Source organism: Hevea brasiliensis, chromosome 7 (genome assembly GCF_030052815.1).
Source record: "Hevea brasiliensis isolate MT/VB/25A 57/8 chromosome 7, ASM3005281v1, whole genome shotgun sequence".
Lineage (NCBI taxonomy): Eukaryota > Viridiplantae > Streptophyta > Magnoliopsida > Malpighiales > Euphorbiaceae > Hevea > Hevea brasiliensis.
Genome location: NC_079499.1, coordinates 36,921,630 through 36,944,035, shown reverse-complemented (window position 1 = coordinate 36,944,035; position 22,406 = coordinate 36,921,630). Strand labels below are relative to the sequence as shown.

General features: G+C 35.2%; 1 protein-coding gene across 1 annotated transcript; it reads right to left on the bottom strand.

Moving 5' to 3' along the window:
- Nucleotides 1-10,178: 10,178 nt before the first annotated feature.
- On the bottom strand, nt 10,179-11,068 carry LOC131181353 (uncharacterized). Its single transcript, XM_058149399.1, has 3 exons — nt 10,917-11,068; nt 10,429-10,845; nt 10,179-10,224 (listed from the first exon to the last, which is right to left on the bottom strand). Exons 1-3 carry the CDS (start codon nt 11,066-11,068, stop codon nt 10,179-10,181), a joined length of 615 nt encoding a protein of 204 aa, XP_058005382.1.
- Nucleotides 11,069-22,406: the final 11,338 nt, after the last annotated feature.

Genomic DNA, 22,406 nt, shown 5'->3' with positions numbered 1-22,406 from the left:
CAACAGGCGAGAAAGTCTTCTCATAGTCGATTCCTTGCCTTTGGCAAAACCCTTTCGCTACTAGCCTTGCCTTATAGGTCTCTACCTTTCCATCAGAACCAATTTTCTTCTTAAAAACCCATTTGTTCCCTATAGGTATAATACCTTCAGGTGGGACAACAAGATCCCAAACTTGATTCTTATATATGGAATCAATCTCGGATTTCATAGCATCAATCCATTTTGAAGAGTCTATATCTGATATAGCTTCTTCATAGGTAAGTGGATCATCTCCATGATCTACTTCTTCATGAGTAGACAACTCTTGTTCTTCTTCATGAAGAAAACCATATCTCACTAGTGGGTGAGATACCCTGGTTGTTCTACGAGGAACAGCTGTAGATGTTTCATCAACGGGTATAGGTTGACTAGATGGATCTATATCCATCTGATATGTTGGTTGGTCAGAATTCTCCAATTCTAACTCTATTTGCCTTCCTTTGCCTCCTTCTTGAATAAACTGTTGTTCAAGAAATGTGGCATCTCTACTTATCACAACCTTTTGTGAAGTAGGCAAATAAAAATAATATCCAAAACTATCTTTTGGATGTCCAACAAATCAACCTTTTCTCGATCTAGTCTCCAATTTATCGTTGTTCACTTTTTGATATAAGCTGGACAACCCCAAATCTTAACATGCTTAAGACTTGGTTTTCTTCCATGCCATATCTCATAAGGTGTGGAAGAAACTGATTTTGATGGAATCCTATTCAGAATATACAAAGCTGATTCTAATGCAAATCCCCAAAAGGAGATTGGCATATCAATATAGCTCATCATACTACGTACCATATCCAATAGGGTACGATTTCTCCTTTCAGATACACCATTCACCGTATGCTCTGGAGGAGTCACCGAGAAACAATGCCATGCTCTCTCAAGTATTCATCAAATTCAAGACTCAAATATTCACCTCCACGATCCGATCAAGAGCTTTAATACTCTTTCCTGTTTGATTTTCTACTTCAGATTTAAATTCTTTGAACTTTTCAAAAGATTCATGTTTGTATTTCATCAAATACAAATACCCAAACCTTGATTTATCATCAGTAAAGGTAATAAAATAATGAAAACCCCCTCTAGCTATTTCTTTAAATGGACCACATATATCACTATTTATTAGCTCCAAAATATTTTCAGCTCTTAGCCCCTATCCAACAAAGGGTGATCTAGTCATTTTGCCCTGAAGGCAAGATTCACAAGTTGGAGTAGGCTCAGAGCCCAATGAGGATAGAATCCCCATTTTCTCCAATTTTGTAATCCTATCTTCTGCAACATGACATAACCTTAAGTGCCAAATATATTTTGAACTTGAGTTGGTTTTCACCATGGCATTGCATTCTTTTAGATTGCTATACTCTGGCCAGTGGAAACACTTTCTTACTGGCAATGGAAACACTTTCTTGTTGGCAGTGGAAACACTTTCCTTTGCCTTCATCAGCGTTAGTCTTCCTTTTCTGTTTAGCTATTTTCTTAGAAGGACCAGGAATCTGAGGTTTCTTTTTCTTATTGCCCTTCTTCTTGTTGGACTTTCCAGCAGAAGAAGATGCAACCAAAGCTACCTCTTTTCCTTTATTGCCTGGCATATTCTTTTGGGCAATAACCAGCATGTTGAGTAAACCAGCTAAGGTGCATTCCTGTTGAGTTATATGGAAATTTGTCACAAAATTTCTCAAAAGACCCAGGAAGGGACTGAAGGATCAAATCCGTCTGTAGTTGGAAATCCATGTTAAAGTCAAGATGTTCCAACTGCTCAATCAGCCGAATCATCTTGTGGACATGATCCCCAACATTCTGTCCCTCAGACATCCTCATACGGAATAGCTGTCTAGATATCTCATACCTAGCATTACTGCTGTGCTCACCATACAACTCTTGTAGGTGAAGGAGGATCTCACTCGCACTCTGCATGTTCTCATGTTGCTTCTGTAACTCATTACTCATGGAAGCAAGCATGTAACACTTAGCTCTCATATCATGCTCCTTCCACTTGTCCAAAGTTTCATGTTCCTCTTGTGTGGCCTCTGGAGGTAAGGGACCAGGAACATTTGAATATAGAACATATCCTATATGTTCAAGGTTCAGGACAAGTTTCAAATTTCTTAGCCAATCAGACAGATTAGGTCCTGTCAACCTGTTGTGATCAAGTATGCTTGCAAGGATATTGGATGGTGGTGGTTGTTTTGTGCTCATTTTTATCAGAAAATTAACTGCAGAAAATAACCAGATTAATTAGTAAATGTATCATGTAATTAACCAAAATGATTATAGTCTTTTAATCAAATTGGTCCTCCCACTAACTTAGCGAATCCTACACTTCCAAAGTAGAAAACTAAATCCTAGTTGGATGAATTTCTAGTGGGTGATTGAATTCTTATAATTCTATTGATCATCCTCAGGTACATCCATTATTGGAATTACAATAAACTATAAGTGAGCAACTCTTTGCCCATCACATCTCATGTGAGGTTCAATCCTTTACCTAGCCCCTAATGCTCAAAATCTCAGGTACATCCATTATTGACTTATCTTGCATTAGTTAAGTTGATCCCATTGAGCGATAATTATGCAAATAATTTTAATGTCCTCAGGTACATCCAATATTGGCCACTAAACTATTTACATATTTACAACATCTCATGCTTAACAATTATTCTTAAGAAAATCTCTTAAATAAATTGCATCTTATGCAACTATTTAAAATTTCTTAAAATAATTGCCCCAATGGAGGGCCTATGTTATAATTACTTTAATTATAGCATTTCCAACTTAATCATTTGTTTGGAAGATTTTATGGTCATTCTATTTACTATTAAGGTCTCACTTTGCACATTATCCATTTAGCATGCATATATCATATAATTGCATACATTCCCATACATCTCATGCATTCATGGATAAGCAGTAAATATGGTATGATCATGGACTTTCTAAGGGATTCAATTCTGAGCCACCAAGAATTGAATCAGGGCATTCCTAGGTGCATTTCATTCATTCATTTTACAAGAGTTGCTGAAGGAGTACATAATCAACACTTGATCTTGAATTCCTCCCCTTTGGTCCCACCAATGCTCTTGACCTCCTTGAACTTCTTGCAATCCAATATTACATAGTAATCCTTGGCATACTAAGGCGAATTTACAAGAACTTAAATAAATGAAATTACAACCCAAATATTATTACATACTTAATAATACATGCCCAAAATAAATTAAAATAAATTAATTAATTTACAATCCCAAAGAAACATAAAAGAAATAAATCCAATCACATTGGTCTTTTATAGTCCATGATCATCCATCATGCATATCACTATTTAACAATTAAATAAAACATACATACTTAAATTAAATTGAATATCTCATATTCAACTTAAAAATCCAGATTTGAATATGATTCAAATAAATTTAAAAATTCAGATTTGAATCTCATTCAAACAAATTTAAAAATTCAGATTTGAATCACATTCAAACAACTTTAAAAATTCAGATTTGAATCACATTCAAACATTTTTTAAAAAATCAGATTTGAATCACATTCAAATATTTTTTAAAAAATCAGATCTGAATTTTATTCAATCAATTTTAAAAAATCAGATTTAAATATGATTCAAACAACTTTAAAAATTCAGATTTGAATCACATTCAAACAACTTTTAAAATTCAGATTTGAATCACATTCAAACAATTTTTAAAATTTTGATTTGAATCATAATTTAATTGTGTGATAAAAATTCTAATTAAACAATTTAATTAGACATAAAATGGATCTTAAATCATACAACAATTGCACATTCACCATCCATTTACCTTTGCACACCATTGTGATGCATCAACCATGCGCACCATGGTGTTCATCATTTGTGCCGCCACTTTGACTTTGCAACCAGCAATAAACTCTTGATCTCATGATCAAACACACAATTAAATCATATAAACATCAATCTAAATGGCAAATATAGTGGCTCTTATACCAATTGAAGGAACGGAAGCATGAAAAACACAAGTTTATACCATTGAATTTAAAAATTTTCACCTAGGGTCACATGTATCATGCAAGATTTATTTTTATCTATTTGATTTCAATGATAAACAACATATTAAAACTCTTTTAATATGTTTTTGGATCTGTATTTGCCATTTAAGATTTTAAAATTAATCAGATTAATTTTAGAACCCTAGATTAAATCAAGAACGATTACACTAACCTCTTGATGCACTGCAGCGTGTCTGCGCCTTTGAGATTCGTCTTCAGGACACCAGATGTTGTCCCTCTAGCTTGTCCACACCAAGAACACCTATGGCAGCCCTTGAACAGCTTCTAAAGCCTTTTCTATTAATTAGAAATTCAAGTTCTGCCTTTTAAGAGATTAGAGATGTAAACAGGACATTAGAAACAATTCCTAGTGTTCTTAATTCAAGAGATTGATGGCTAATCTCTTTGAATTGATAAGAGATGAAGAAGAAGAGATAAAAACCCTCAAAGTGGCGTGACAAAGGAGTGTGGCTGCTGGTTGTATTTTATTTTCTCATAACAACACTTAAATAGCTAGGTTAACACATTAAACCCTTGCCACATGTCACCTATTAGCTCTAGGTTTAAGTGACCCAATCACATTGTGCCAAGTGTCAAACCTATATTTAATCTTGATTTTAATCATTTTACATGATTAAAAAACATTTGGCAAGCTTATGTGTTATGCCATGTGTCACCATCTCATGGTGCCACGTGTCACACTGCAAAATGACCAAAATGCCCCTGTGTCTTAATTTTGAGTTCTTAACCCAAAATAATTATTTTCTTCTTCTAATTAATTTATATCAAATATAAATTAATTAATTAATCTCTATTAATTAATTTCTCATTAATTAAATTCATATTTAAACACTTTAAATATAAATTTAACTTATATTATACATCCAATAATCTAGATTTGGTTTCAAGTCATGCTAGGGACTTTGCAATCTAATTGCAAACCAAACCTATTTAATTAATCAATTAAACTCTTTAATTAATTAATTAAATCATATTTAATTAGGTGATAACTTGTGTATGTGTGTGACTTACTAGGCTCATCACTAATTGGCAATGAGACATGATATCAACTCTTAATATCATCAGAACTCTTTCTTACCATAAATGATTTCTCTAAATCATTTTATGAACCTCATAGACCATGGTTAACACCTAGCATAGCATGCCATAGCCACCCAATTAGTAATAAGGTTTACCTTAAATGAACCTATAATCATATGTTACCATGCACTAGAATCTCTCTGTTACAAAATCCCAACTCAAAGTGAGTCATGGTTTATGTCAAACTCCATTTGCTATGAATATTATGTTCTCTTTTAATTCCAGTTCTTGATTAAAAGATTTTCTCATCGAAACTCTTTTACGAATAAATCTATCTGTCCTGGCCAGAAACTTGAAACATCAAGAACAATTAAATGAACATAGGATTTTATCTCTATTTACTTAGAGGAACAGATTCCATCTTGATCAACACCTACCTCCATATATAACTAGTAGGAGCCAACACATGCCCATATACCCATACAGTACAAGTATGAAAGCGTTATCAAACTCAAACTACCTATATACAAGATAATCGTGCTATCTCAGTCTAAAGATTATATGCATCGATATGATTTATGACAAAACATTGACAAGAGTAAACTCCATGTGCTTGTCATAAGTGTCCAGTTTGGCCTACTTATCATTTATAAGTGCCTATCATGTTTGTCATATGGCATGAGACTCACCATTCCATCTTATTTATATCTCATATAAATAACTTGGGAACAAACATGAATACAATCTTTCTGGATAAGTCATGTCCTTATTATGAAGTATCCTCGATTGTGAACCTATTTATGATACTTTGTGCTAGAAATATTGTCACTCATATTCTTAACAACTTAAGAATAATATTTCTAACAAAATATCAATGGACCTTTTCTATTACACATAAATATATTATGTAAACGGAAAAGTGGAAATGCCTTTTGTTAATAAAAATATATACAAGATACATACTAAATGATATGCTCTAGGGCATACTACTAACAAGCTTCGGTTGGTGCAAATTCTGGAGGTTGAAGATGACTTATGCTGTCCCATTTGTGATATTTTAATGTCCACTAACTTCACTTAGTGGAGCACTAAGTGTGGTTAAGATTAATTAATCTAAAGTTTCATAATTTCCACTTTTTACCTCATTTCTTTTCCTATTTAAATTATGTACCACCATTTTAATTTTTCATAACATTTTCCAAGTGTAATATCATTTATTTTTAATGGACATTTAGGTCAAAAGGCAACTTGGGATGTCAAATGACTACAATGCCCCTATTCGGGTTGCATTCCCGATTTTTCGGTAACACCGAGTTTTGTCGTTTTCTCGATTTCTCGTTTTTCTTTATACTAATTATTTAATTTTTCTTTGATATTTCTAATGAAATTTATACTTCAATAGATGTTCATTTAAGTCTTAAAAATATTTTCCATGGTTCTCCGTGGTCTAGGGCTAGTCAACGGTCCATGCCGCAACTTCCCAGTGCGGTCACCCATCGCTATGGTTCTCTGCTCGTTTAACTTGGTTACATTTAATTACTATTGTTTTTCCTTTGTTTTTCTTATATTTTCTTTTCTTGTATTTCATTATTTTATGTCTCTTCACTCATATCTAAGTGCAGTTCTAGGCATCCTAGCTGTCCGAACAGACACTGTCACCGGAACAGTAGAACGCACTACCGAACATAGGGGTGTTATATCACAAATCAACATATAGGGTTGGCAACATTTCAATTTCACAAAGCACTTCTAAATTACATTCAATTCGGCTACCCCCTTGCTACATTAAAATCAATGGCCAAACGTCTTCCTTTTGAACACTATAATACATTCTTTTTAACATTCAAAATATTCTCAAAACAAGGTAAACTTTTCTCAAATACAAGGGAAATTCACATTAGTTTCATTTAAAAATTTAAAATACAAGAGAAATTCAAGTTGTGCACAAACCTTATCTTAGACTCTTTTCTTTGACTTAATTCTCCTTTTACTCTAAAGTTCCCTTCTCCACTGAAAATAAACAATTTCAAAAGTTTCAATACTCATTCTAACTTCCACTAATAGCTAATCAATTAACTTCTTATTGAATTCATAAGATAGCTACACATTCTAACTATTCCAAACTGCAGGGCAGCATTAGAACATGACTTTTAAACTTAATTTTAACCTAGTTCCAATCATAATTTATTAAAGTAATCTTCATGAAAGTTTTTCCTCTATGTCTTAGCTTTAATTATGATTTTGAATCACTCAATTTGAAGGCCTAGATTATTAGTTATGGTCAAAATACTAGGTACTATTTCGGGTGTCTTATCCTGTAGTTTCAGGTTTTGTAGATTTTAATTTGCATTCAGTATACGAGCACTTTATGCTTAGAATTTGTACCAAGTCTCTAAATCAAAGTTTTAAGCCTTTGTCTCAAGTTTCCAAATCATTTTGTAACACCTCAATTGGACATGTACAAAGGAAGTTATGCTCTATTTACTACTCGGAGGTCACAGGGCAGAATTGTTGAGTTGCAGGAATTTCAGTTTTGGAGTTCTGATTTGCCCTAACCTTTCAGCTACTTTGCCCTAAGAATTAGGTCTGGGTTAAAACTTAGAACTTATAGTTCTATGTCTTATGGTTATTTTGGCTTTAAAATCATGCAATTTTCATTTGTGTAACTTAAGTTATGGTCATTTTTCCAAAACTGTTCAGGTGACAATTTCTCAGGTTTCCAGGGCTGTTCCAGAATCAAGATAGAGTTTTGAACTCACTTTATTTAGCTAATTTGGATAGGTTCTAGTAATAATTTGGCTTCATGGTCTGTACAAAAATTGTTTCCCTGTGTCTCAGGATTACACTAGTTCAAGAATCACTCAATTTGGAGTTTTGTAGAGTGAATTATGCTCACTTAAGTACGTACTATTCATTTGATCAGTTTTCCAAATTCTAGGTTTGCATTACTAGATTCTAGCCCTAATCAAGGTATCTTCTGGCCATTTTCAGGCCAAGTGTTCTATATGAAAGTTTTAGCATTTTTTCATAGGTTTCATTTTCGATTTGTTTTACATCAATTGGAGTTATATAGCTCAAGTTATGAGCAAATAACCTCACTAGACTCAAGCTATCCAGATTCAGCATTTAAGGCACCACATCAATTCACTTAATTTCCCCTCCAAATCTTTAATGTTTCTAAACAAATGCACCTCAAATAGTCATAATATAGCCATAATAACATTCAATAAGTTTCATACCATGGAAACCCTAATTGCACAAAAACTCTAATTGCCATCTTTCAATTCTAATCAAATTCAAGCTCACAATCATATATATAACTTCATTTCAAGTCTAGAAATCAAGTTAATCATATCAAAACTCATAAACCCTAACTTCTATCTCCTTGATCAAAACTTCCCTTCTTCACATCATACACATTTTCAAGCAATTTCCATCAAAACTTCCTAAATCAAATTTGAAATCTATAAATTCATAACTAATTAAACAAGAATCTTCACTTACCTCAAATGGTCAACTTCCTATCTTCCCAAATCTTCAAATTTCCTTTGATTTCTTACTTCCTTTCTTCAAATCAAGAACTAATTCAAGGTTTTCTATGGATTTCCTATGAAAATTGTGGAAGAAATTAAGAGTTTAGAAGCTTGGTTTGAACAAAAATGGAGGAAGGAGTAAGAGAGGTGAACGGCAACATGAAGGAGAAAAAGAAGAAGAAGATGATGATGCAAATGGTGATGTATTTATGTAGATATTTATCCCTTAAGTCAAATTTGTCTTATTTTCAAAATATCAAATTTAATTATAATTGAACTTTTAAATTATATTTATCACAATTTAATAATTCCTTCTATGTCCCTCATGAATTTTCATACTTCTTTCCATTACTTAAATCCCATTCTAAGATATCATATTACTTATTTTAATTGACATTTCGATCAAATGCCAACTCTTCAAGTGAATTGACCAAAATGTCCTTCATCGGGTTATAGTCCATCTTTTTCAATAATACCGATTAAGTCCGTAAACCCAATTATCACTTCGATTTTTGTTCTGCTTATTTCAATTAATTTTCATCTCCTTTTTAGTCCTCAAATTGACTTTAAATAATACTATTCATAAATTAGAATTAGTACTATTTAAAGCTCGAAACTTTTGGGACATTACAAAACACGACCTGTGTCATGTACCCAGGGGCAACTGTCAGATCTCCCCTTAGCATTTACTTATGAATCCATAACATGCATAACATTACACAAGCATAGCATGGGGAGAGCAATGGGTCATCCAATATCCATCGATGCACCAACAACAATTTATGTAATTATGTAGCATCTTCGTGTTCTAGATACATACATCTTAAATAAACATGGCATGATGCATGGGGATGCTCATTAATTACCTATAAATAGTTTTTATTTTATTAAAGTTAGAGTTACTCACCTCTTGTAGCCTATCAACCTCCTTCTCGAATGGGAGCTATCCTCAGATCCTTACTCTTCTAAGTCCCGCATGCCCGATCCTATAAAATAGGACCTTAAAGTATTATACAAGGCTCAAAAACTCTATAAATAATATAAAAATCCTATTCTAGGCCCTTAGGAACCATAAAATTAGGTTTTGAAAAATTGGAATCAAAGGAGAAAATAAGTTGGCAGAATCAAGTTCGGCTGTCAAAAACTCCTTTTGCCCAAAACAACAACTTTAAAACTTTTTAAGAACAAAACTCTTAAAATATTTTTAATTCTTAAATACATTTTGAACATTTTAAACACATGTACATGAACATATTTTCACATCCTGTTGCCACTCTCTTATCAATGAAGTCTTTGCCTTTACCAGAATATTCTGTCAAGAACATATTTTTCGATATTGGAATGTGGCGGATATTACATCTCCCCCCCTTAAGAACATTCATCCTTGAATGTTAAAACAAACACATAAAAAGTAAACATAATAAACATTACATACAAAATCATACTTAGAAAAGGTGGGAGTATTGTTGTATTATGGAATCGCAGGTTTCCCATGCACACTTTTCCATGTTGTGGTGGTTCCATAACACCTTAACCATCAGTATCTCCTTGTTCCTCAGCTTCCTTACTTGAGCATCTACAATCAGGACAGTTTGTTCAACATAAAAAAAATCTTTTAAATTTTCATGTCTAGTTCACTTACAACCTTGTTCGGATCCAACATGAACTTCCTCAACATAGAAACATGGAACACCAGATGTATCCTCTCCATTTTTAGTGGCAAAACTAACTTATAAGACACATTTTCGGCCCTTTGCAGCACTTCATATGGTCAATGTACCTTAGAGCTAGCTTGCCTCTTTTTCCAAATTGGATGACACCTTTTATTGGAGATACCTTTAGAAGCACCATGTGCTCCTCTTGAAAAACCACTTCTTTCCTATGGAGATCTGTATAACTTTTTTGTCTACTGGTTGCTGTCTTCGACCTTGCCTTAATTAAGAGCTTGGCTTGATTGGTGACTTCTACCAACTCTGTTCCCGCTAAGGCTCTTTTACCAACTTCCTCCCAACACATAAGAGACCTACATTTCCTCCCATATAGAGCTTCATATGATGCCATTCCAATGTTAGAGTAATAGTTATTATTGTATGCAAACTCAAGTAGGGGAATGTGCTTTTTCCACAATCCACCAAAGTCAAGTACACACATTCTCAGCATATCCTCCAAAGTCTGTATGGCTTTTTCGACTATCCACCTGTTTGAGGGTAAAAGGCCATGCTGAAGTCTAACCTAGCACCTAATTCATTTTGAAGATAGCGCCAAAACCTTGATGTGAACTGTGGTCCTTTGTCAGAGACTATTGTCACTGGAGCTCCATGCAACCTTATTATGTCAGCCACGTACACCTGAGCCAACTTGTCCACTAAGTAGTTAGCTCTAATAGGAATAAAGTGAGCAATCTTGGTTAACCTGTCCATTATAACTCATATCGAGTCATGTCTATTGGATGCGATTGGTAACCCCACAACAAAATCCATGGCCACATTTTCCCATTTTCATTCTAGAATGGGTAATGGCTTAAGCATTCTTGTTGGCTTCTAATGCTCTAGCTTCACTCTCTGAAAAACCTCCTAAGCAGTCGCAAACTGTGCAATCTCCTTTTTCATGGAAGGCCACCAATACATCCTCTTTAAGTCCTAATACATTTTAGTGGCTCCAAGGTGCACAATATGCTTAGCATTATGAGCTTCCCTCATAATGTCTCCTTTGAGTTGGATGTCATATGGTATACATAACCTATTGCCATACCTTAACACTCCTTTTCCGTCAAAATAGAACTCAATGATCTTACCTTTCTATATTGATTTCGCTATTTTCACTAACTCAGGGTCTTCATACTATTTATTGCCTTAGGTTCACTGGTGTCACCTTCATCTGAGCTATCTAGGTACCTTTAGCTGATAACTCTAGCTGCAACCTTCCACCAATTAGCTAGTGCAACTCCTTCAAGATGGGCCATCTTTCTATGGATATATGTGCCAAACTGCCAAATAACTTCTGGCTCAGAGCATCTGCGATAACATTTCCCTTTCCTAGATGGTACTAGATTGCACAATCATAATCACTGAGCAGTTCTACCCATATTCTTTGTTTAAGATTCAGCTCTTTCTGCTTGAAGGTCTTATGGTCTATGAAGATTTCACATTTTGCTCCATAAAAATTATGTCTCCACATCTTTAGGGCAAAAACTTACGATCGCTATTTCTAAGTCATGAGTGGCATAATTAGCTTCATGCTTTTTCAACTATCTTAAAGCATAAGGTATTACTCTTGCCTTCAGCATGAGAACACATCCCAATCCCACTATGGAGGCATCGCAATAGACAGTGAAATCTTCATTACCTGTAGATAGAGCCAATACTGGTATTAAAATTAGACACTCCTTAAGCTTCTAAAAGCTCTCTTCATATTCATCACTCCATTCAAACTTCTTATTCTTCTGAGTTAGCCTAGTCATTGGAACAGCTATCTTGGAGAAATCAAGTACAGATCTCCTATAATAGCTAGCCAAACCTAGGGAATTCTTGATCTTTATCACTGTGGTTGGCCTTGATCAATCTCCTACTGCTTCTATCTTCTTAGGATCCATATCAATTCCATTCTCTATCACTATATGCCCCTAGAAGGATATACTCCTTAGCCAGAACTCACACTTGAAGAACTTGGCATACAACTGATGCTCCCTCAGCGTCTAAAGGACTATTCTTAAATGTTGTGCATGCTCTTTTAGACTCCTAAAATACACCAATATATCATCAATAAAAACGATTATAAAATGACCCAGATATTCTCTAAATACCTTATTCAAGAGATACATGAATGCAGCTAGAGCATTTGTTAACCCAAACGGCATCATAAGAAACTCATAATGCATGTATCTAGTCTGAAAGGCAGTCTTCAGAATATCTAACTCCTTAATCCTCAATTGATGGTATATGGACCACAAATATATCTTTGAAAAACAACTAGCTCCAGCTAGGTGATCAAACAAATCACCAATACGGGGCAGAGTATACTTGTTCTTCGTAGTTACCTTATTCAATTGCCAATAGTCAATGCACAGCTTCAAGGACTCATCCTTTCTCTTTATAAATAGTACTGGAGCACTCCAAAGAGAAGTACTTAGTCGGATGAATCCTTTATCCACTAATTCCTGTGACTATTCTTTCAATTCTTTTAACTCTGTAGGAGCCATCCTGTAAGGAGGAATAGATATGGGTCTGGTACTAGGTACTAGATCAATTTCAAAATCGATCTCCCTTTCAAGTGGCAGACCAGGTAGTTCCTCAGAAAACACATATGAAAACTCTCTTACCAAAAAAATTGATTTCAGTCCAGTTCTGTTCTTCACAACTTCTCTAACATGAGCTAGAAACCCTCTACATCCTTTTCGGAGCATCTTACTGCTTGTATTGTGAAGATCAACCCCTTCATTGCTGATGTCTGATCTCATTAAAAGACTACCTCTGACCCATCTAGTCCTCTGAACCTTACTAACTTGTTTCTATAGTCTAAGGTGGCATAATTGGCTGAGAGCTGATCCATCTCTAGAATGACATGAAAATCTATCAATTCTACGACCACCAGGTCAGTTGGAAAAAATTTATCCTCCACCATCACTGGAAAATATTTATCCTCCACTAGGTCAATTCTACGATCATCCAATCTTGCCTGCTGTTGTTCTCTTATCTCTCTATGTATAAATACCACAAAATTCCATTTGACTAGTGTTGTGATCGGGCTTATCGCTTGAATTGCCAAGATATTCCTCAAATGAAGTTAAGGCTTTATCTTGTCTCTAAATAATGGTTCCGACCTTAAAAAGTTCAAGTCATTTTCAAATATTTGCAATTCTAATATTCTAAAGTTCCATTCAATATTTGGTCATGGCTTCATCTTATCTCATGTTCACGTGTAATGTTTTTCCGATCTCTTGGAGTAGTTTGATATCTTATGATTAATAGTTGCCCTCAGGTTTAATGTTCAACTACATTCAATCAATTAAGTACTCAGACAATTTGGTTCAAGTGCTTTCCGATCTTATCAAGAAATTAAACATAAAAGATTTCAATTCATTTCAAAATAAAAATATATAAGTCAATTAGCAGGGGGGTCTTCTTCGCCCTACTCTCCAGTCACATTCCTCTCTCACTCCTCACCCTCATGCTCCTCATCGCTGTTGTAACACCCCTCACCCGTCTACAGAATATCCGAGCAAGGCGTGCTACACAGCGTGCCGGAACATCTAGTATGTGATTATTTCATTACCTGAGCTTAATTTGATTTTAAGAAGTCTTTTATGTAATATTCATATCATGCTGATACTATTTTCATACTTTGATAAAATTAGTGTTTCAAGATTGGCAATAAAAATTTGGCAAGGTGCCATCTGTATTTTGGATAACTGTCCTTCCAAACCTGTTAAAAACAGTTTAATATGATAATATCAAAATCTCAAATATTTCACAGTCTCTATTTCTCAGTAAAGTCAACAGACTTTTACAGTCATTAAAAAGTTCCATAATACAGTCCATAATAATTTAAATATATCCAAAAAATCTTCATATTATTTAATATATACAAAATATTACAAACTTTAGAGCTTTCATGACATTACAAAATACAGGGCCGAATTTCAAAAATATAACAAAAGTACAAAATACAAGATATCCTAAGTCCTACCATAAATGCAATGCAGTGCAGATGACTCTAGACTCTTGTGCAGATCTGATGTCTCACCCGGTCGTAGGTCTGCTGGGCTCCCCAGCTGTTTCCCCAATACCTACGCGTTATAAAAGCAACGCGCTAAGCAATTTTGCTTAGTGGTGCTAAATATAAAGAAATATATACTAAAATAAAGTAAATAAAGTGTTTACGAATTTTTGGTGGTGCTGTATGTCAGTAGACTGGATTTAGGTATTTGAATTTAATAGTACTTGAATTAACTGCCCGTGTAACCTATATACTAATCAGACTGGATAAACGGATATACTGGCACTGGGTACTAAGTACCTCGGGCCGTCACACCATTAGGCACAAAGTGTCTCCCGGTGTGCAAATAGCGTGACTAAAAAGCCATATAGTCAATATGGCGATAAGCCAATAATAAATACACAATATGTATAACCGTAGGCTATTAAAGTCACAGTGCGGCATAATAAGTTATAAAAACACAGTATGACATGAAGCCATTTACAGAACAGCTATCAGAATCCTATTGGCATGCCAACCTATCCAAACTAGTCAACTAGGCAAACTAGGGCACACTATAAATTAATTGTTTAATTCATTAATTTTTTTTAGAGTTTACTAGCTATTATGTAATTCATACGTCAATGCATATGTTGACCTTTTTAGGTACTATGGATAAGTTGTTTCTAGCATCAACATGTCACATATTGTAATTCAATATGCTGCCAATATAGTGCAATTTACCATTTTTATAAGTTGGCATTCATTGCCAAATTGCTTCAAGCATCATTGTACGTAATTGTCAAATTCTCAATTTTTGGTGTGCTAGATTGGTCTAGCTTAAAGTCCTATTTCTCTTAGTTTTTAGCTTCTAGTCAAAGAAGAAAAATTGTAGCTCTATGTCTTATTGCACTCGGGGCAAAATTTCAGGTCATTCTGAGTTGTATAGACCAAGATATGGTCAATTTACTAAAGCTGGACAGATTGCACCTTTAGTGCAAAATTTGATCAATTTTAGGTCACTTTTAGTCCTGGCAGTTTTGGTACCCGAAATTATGCAAGCTATTTGACTTGGTTCTGGTCATTTCTGGGCTTTGGTGTCCTCATAAGAAATGTAGCTCTATATGTAAGCTATCCATGGTAAAAATTTCAGGTCAATTTGACCTGTTTTGAGTGAGTTATGGTCATCCTAATGATTACTGTTCATATGGTCAAAAATCTGGGTTGCAAGGTTGCTATTCCAGATTTGGTCATTTTTAAGGTCAGTTTCTAGGCAGAATTTTGGCAACATTTCTACATGAAAGTTGGCCTATTTGGTATCTAGTTTCAGCCCCCATTGGCCTCATACCAATTGGGTTTACAGTTTGACACTTATGACCTAATTTAGGTACTGCTATCAATACACAACCTGCGCAAAGCACATACCCTTCCAATTTGATATTCCTTCTCCTCCTCATTACTTCAATATTCAATCAATGGCACTTCCATATATATATATATATATATATATATATATATATATATATATATATATATATATATATATATATATATATATATTGTACACAATTCCAGCAAACAATTTTGGGTAGAACATTCAAGTGCTCAATGCACACAATTCATCATTAAGTTCAACATTCACTTCCACCAAAATTCAACATATCTCCATATCAATATTACACATACACTTCAATATACTCATACTTCAATATCAATTGCACATGCTGCCCACAATTTAACACTAGCATATTTCATTAAAAAACTTCATATTCACACACAAATTCATGATTTAATAGGCTGCCAAACATGACAGTTTGCCCAAAGCATTAAGGTTCCATTTCACACCCTTAATTCAAGCATTTCATGCACATACTTAGATTTTAACTTACTACATCCTCCATTTGAGTTAATCAACCTTAATTTCCATCCATTAGAGATAAGAAAAACTCAAATACAACACATAATCATGGCTGCCGAAAATGTACCATTTCATTTCTCAAGATTTTCTTCATTTCTCTTTACCAAAATACTCACCTCAACCTAAACACAAGGTTTACTAAAGCAAGGGAGAGGTTTTGGACACTTACCACTTTTGGAGCTTATCAAAACTTCACCAAATCTTGTTTTTCTTGTTTCCAATATCTTCCCCAAGGTAAGTAGGCAAGCTTTAATGAAGGAACCAAGTAGAAATGGTAGCTTGATCATAAACCCATGGAGGTTGCATGTGGGGCGGCCATGGTGATTTCCATGGTGAACTTCATTTCGGCAAGGTGAAGTGGGATGAAGAAGAAGATGATAATGAGTGCTATCTGCTATCCCAAGGCTTAGATAAGTGTCCCAATATCCAAGTTAGTGGAGCACTATGTTCTTTTTAATGTTTAATTAGTTAAAGTTTCCTTATTTACTCATTTAGCTCCATTCTTTTACTATTTATATATTGTCTCCTTTTTTAATTTTTCATGATATTTCCTAAGTGCAATATCATTTATTCTTAATGGACATTGAGGTCAAAAGGCAACTCTTGGTGTCAAATGACCAAAATGCCCCACTTCAGGTTATATTCCCGATTTTTCAGTAACACCGATTTTTATCTGTTTCTCGATTTTTCGTTTTTCTTTGTACTAATTTATTAATTTTTCTTTGATAATTCTAGTGTCAATTACATTTCAATAAATCTTTACTTATGTCCCAAAATTTAATTCCGAGGGTTCCCCACGGTCCTGGAGTCAGCAACGGCCTTCCCAGTGCGCCCACCCATCGCTGCGGTGCCGACTCGTTTAACTTAGCTTCATTTTCTCTCTTTCACTTTTCTTTGATTTTTCTTGTATTTTCTTTTTATTTATTTCATCATTATATGTCTGTTCACTATCACCAAAGTATAGTTCCAGACATCCTGACTTGCTTGGACTGATATTTGGCCACTGGAGCAACAGAACGTACAGAACACGTACAATGGGGATGTTACAACTCTTTCCCTCTAAATAAAAGTTTCATCCTCGAAATTTACCTGATGTGAAGAGCTGAGGGAACTGTTACCTCATTGTTTGCTTGCTCTCCCATGTTGCCTCTTCCGTGTTGTGGTGTCTCCATAGGATTTTCACTAGTGGAATTGTTTTGTTTCTAAGCTCTTTTACCTCTCGTGCCAAGATTTTAATTGGTTCTTCTTCATATGTCAGGTAAGGTTGTACCACAATTTCTTCTACTAAGATGACATGTGAAGGATCTGATCTGTATCTTCTGAGCATCGAGACATGGAACACATTATGTATCTTGTCCAGCTCAGGTGGTAAGGCTAATCTGTAGGCTACTGGTCCCACATGTTCAATAACTTCATATGGGCCAATAAACCTAGGGCTTAATTTTCCCTTTTTCCTGAATCTCAACACTTTCTTCCACGGTGATACTTTGAGAAATACCTTCTCATCAACTTCATACTCAATGTCCTTTCTCCTCAAGTCAGCATAAGATTTCTGTCGGTCTGAGGCAACTTTCAAATTGGCCTTTATCAGTTTCACCTTTTCCTCTGTCTGTTTTATCAGGTCTGGTCCCACTAGCTTATCTTCACCCAATTCAGTCCAACATACAGGTGTTATGCATTTTCTCCCATACAGTGCTTCATAGGGTGCCATCTGTATGCTAGCTTGATAGCTATTGTTGTATGCAAATTCTGCCAGTGGAAGGTATCTATCCCAATTTCCCTCAAGCTCAATAACATAACTTCTCAGCATATCCTCGAGGACCTATCACATATGTTCGGTTATTATTATCATTATCAGTTCAATTATTGTTTACAATAACTCAATGAGTTTTAGAATTTACCTGGATTATTCTTTCTGACTGTCCATCCGTCTGAAGATGAAAAGCCGTACTAAAATAGAGTTGTGTGCCCAAGGACTCTTGTAATTTCTTCCAAAATCTAGATGTAAACCTCGGGTCTCTATCAGATATAATGGAAAGCGAAATTCCATGTAGTCTAACTATCTCACTAATGTACAATTCTGTTAGCTTTTCCAGTGAGTAGTCAGTTCTGACTGGCAGAAAATGTGCTGATTTGATTAACCTATCCACAATCACCCATACTGCATCATGTTTCTTCTGAGTGAGAGGTAGACCACTGTTAAAGTCCATAGTGACTTGGTCCCATTTCCATTTGGGTATGTTTATGGGCTATAACAAACCTGATGGAACTTGATGTTCTGCTTTGACTTGCTGACATGTTAAGCATCTAGTTACATAGTCAACTATGTCCTTCTTCATACCTGGCCACCAGTATCGGAGTTTTAGGTCATGGTACATTTTTGTGCTTCCTGGGTGCATAGCATACACACCGTTATGTGCTTCTCTCAGAATACTGGTTTTCAATTCTTTATCATCTGGAACACACACTCTTTCTTTATAGTACAGGCACTCATTTTCTTTCACTTCATATTCAGCTTCCTTCCCCTCGGTGATTTTGCCCATAACAGCCATTAATTTCTGATTTGTCTTCTGCCCATCCTGTATATGTTGTAACAGATTCGACTTCACTTGCAACTCAGCCAAAATAACTCCATCATGAGTTAAGGATAGATGGGCATTCAGAGATCTTAATGCTACAATAGATTTTCTGCTTAAGGCATCAGCAACTACGTTTGCCTTCCCAGGGTGATAGTCAATCACACAATCATAATCTTTAAGGAATTCAATCCATCGCCTCTATCTCAAATTAAGTTCCTTCTGGGTTGGCAGATACTTCAGACTCTTATGGTCTGTGTATATGTAGCATTTTTCTCCATACAAGTAATGCCTCCATATCTTCAATGCGAAGATAATTGTTGCTAACTCTAAATCATGAGTAGGGTAATTCTTTTCATGTGGTCTTAACTGCCTGGAAGCATATGCGACCACTTTCCCTTCTTGCATGAGTACACACCCTAACCCATTGTGTGAGGCATCACTGTAGACTACAAAGTCTTTTCTAGACATTGGTTATGTTAACACTGGTGCCTTTGTCAATATAGCCTTTAGCTTTTCAAAACTGGCTTGACACTTGTCATTCCAGTCAAATTTCATATTTTTGAGTAGTAATATGGTCATTGGGGCTGCTATCAGGGAAAATCCCTTTACAAATATTCTATAATATCCAGCTAACCCCAAGAAACTTCTGATCTCAGTTGTATTTCTGGGAGGCTTCCATTCCATCACTGCTTCAATCTTCTTGGGATCCACTCTAATCCCTTCAGCTGATACTACATGTCCAAGGAATGCAATCATATTCAACCAGAACTCACACTTGGACAATTTAGCATACAGTTTCTTCTCTTTTAGAGTCTACAGAACAATTCTCAAATACTCATCATGTTTTACTTTATCCTTGGAATACACCAAGATGTCATCAATGAAGACCACTATGAACCGATCTAAGTATGGATGGAAGATACGGTTCATAAAGTCCATGAATGCTGTTGGAGCGTTTGTTAATCCAAATGGCATCACCAGGAATTTATAATGCCCATACCGGGTTCTAAATGCAGTCTTAGGCACATCTGCATCCTTAACCCTTAGCTGATGATACCCTAATCTGAGATCAATCTTAGAAAATACATCGGCTCCCTTCAACTGATCAAACAGATCATCAATTCTAGGCAACGGATACCTATTCTTCACTGTTACTCTGTTTAACTGCCGGTAGTCAACACACAACCTTAGTTTCCCATCTTTCTTCTTAACAAATAGTATCGGAGCTCCCCACGGTGACTGTGACACCCCTTACCCGACTACAGTGTAGCCGAGCAAGTTATGCCACTCAGTGTGCCGGAGCACTCTATTTTATCTTAATACATTTTTATCATAGTTTTGAAAATAACTTGTGAAATACAATTCATTTAAGCCATTTATCGAAATTATAATTTATTTGAGGTTCCGAGAATTTTATAGAAAATCCGGCAGAGTACCGGCTAAAAATAGAGAAAACAGTTCTTCGGAACCTGTGAAAAACACTTCCTATCATCATATTCAATCATCACATCACTCTCAAACTTCAATATCAAAATCTCAACATTTTTCACCATTCATTTCTCAATCATTCATCTCATGTGATAATCATGTACAAGTCACAGTTATGTATTCACTTTTTCTTTCACAAACACAATTCTCATTATTTACATGAACATCAAATTACATTTCGTAAATTCATTTACACATGAGAAAATAAAATCAATTACAAAATACCAAAATGACACCTAGTGTCCTACCAATGCACTGCAGACGGTGAGGTGACACAGACACTATGCAGAACTGTGAACGGCCTTACCCAATCTGTGGTCTACTGGGCCCTCTGTCCAAATCTTCAGTACCTACGCGTTGCAAAAGCGACGCGCTAATCATAAAGCTTAGTGGTGCCAATAATACAAGAAAATATAATATGCAAATAAAAATCATAATTTCTTAGCCATTGTGTTCATAAGAACTGAATAATTACCAACTTAATATTTAGTCGAGGGCTAATTACGTTTTATGATATTAACTTCTTCATGCATTTTGTTAATTATTTTCTTCATGATCTTGAGTTTCTTTGTATTCTATCATAATCATTCCTGATATTTAATTTTCGTATTTTCTTTAACAATCAGTTCAATTACAGTTATACTTTTCCATGCCCAAGTAACCTATACTCGACGATCGATCGATAACGGTCGTTGGCACCGACACCGCGTGCCTCGCCGTCATACCATGGGACGCAGAACGTCAACCACGTATGCAGTCAGTATGGCTAAAAAGCCATGATATCACATAATCGGGCATAAAAGCCATGAATACGGGTATAAAAGCCATGAATACGGGCATAAAGCCATGAACACAGGCATAAAGCCTTTCGCAGTACTGCTAAAACAATACCCTATTGGCATGCCAAACTATCCAAACCAATCACATTAGGCCTACTAGGGCATTTTGCACTTTTAAGTTTCACATTTTTGAATTTCAAGTTTTGGTGTCACTATTCACTTCATTAGTCAAACAAAAAGTTGACTTTTGCATAGAAAGTAGGTACATTGGCTTTGGCACTTCAAACATACCACATTTTTCATTTAAAACTTGTTGGAAGTGATCACCATTACCATTTCTAGGCTTAAACCAAGGGAAATAAAATTTTCAGTTTTTGAAGCTTAACTTTACTATTCCATTAAGCACTGTTACAGTGGGAATTTGAGGAAATGGTAAACATGAAAGTTGTTCCTTATTTTGTCTAGTTGAATTTCTTTTTTTGAATCACTCCATTTGGAGTTTTGTAGCTCAAGTTATGGCTAAAATAAGTTTATCGCTTACGCAATCGCTCATGCTGAGATTTTGGGTCTGGCAGATTTTTGGTCCAACTTTGGTCAGTAATTTGATCAAGTTAAGTTCATAATTTGGTCTAACTTTCTTCTTATGAAATGTTCTACCATACCTTAGGTTTCCATCGGTTCAAGAATTGCCTAAATCCGAGCTTTCTAGAGAGAGTTATAGCCATCCAAACATTACTGCTCAAGTGAAAATCTGCAGAGTTGCAGGTTTGATAACTTAACTTTGCCCAATAATTTGAATGGGTTAATGGCATTATTTGGGGTAGATTTCTTCATAAAAGTTGTTTGTCTATATCTTAGCTTGTTTCTGTAAAAATTTCAGGTCAATTAACCAAATCTACAGTGAGTTATGGCCAAATGAACGAAAAACTGTTCATTTGGTCAATTCTGCAGGGGCTGTTTGCAGGGTATCAGGATTGGGGCTAACTTTTGGTCCTCTTGCTTTGGTCTTTTGGGCATGGTTTCTTCAGCAAAAATGTGCCATTATAAGCCTAGTTTCATGTCCAATTGTCCAAACACCAATTGGATCTACACAGCCAAAGTTATGGCAGTCCAATTGGACTGAAATCTCAGCCACCATGCTGTTGTCTTTAGGCAGCCTACCATTCCACTTTGCCATGCCATTTTTCAGTCCAATTTATGGTCAACATACCTCAAATGGTCACTAATTGACCATTAGAATGTTCTTTAACCATTTCATAAGCCAAGTCAAATTTTCATTCCTAAACCCTAGCTAAATTTC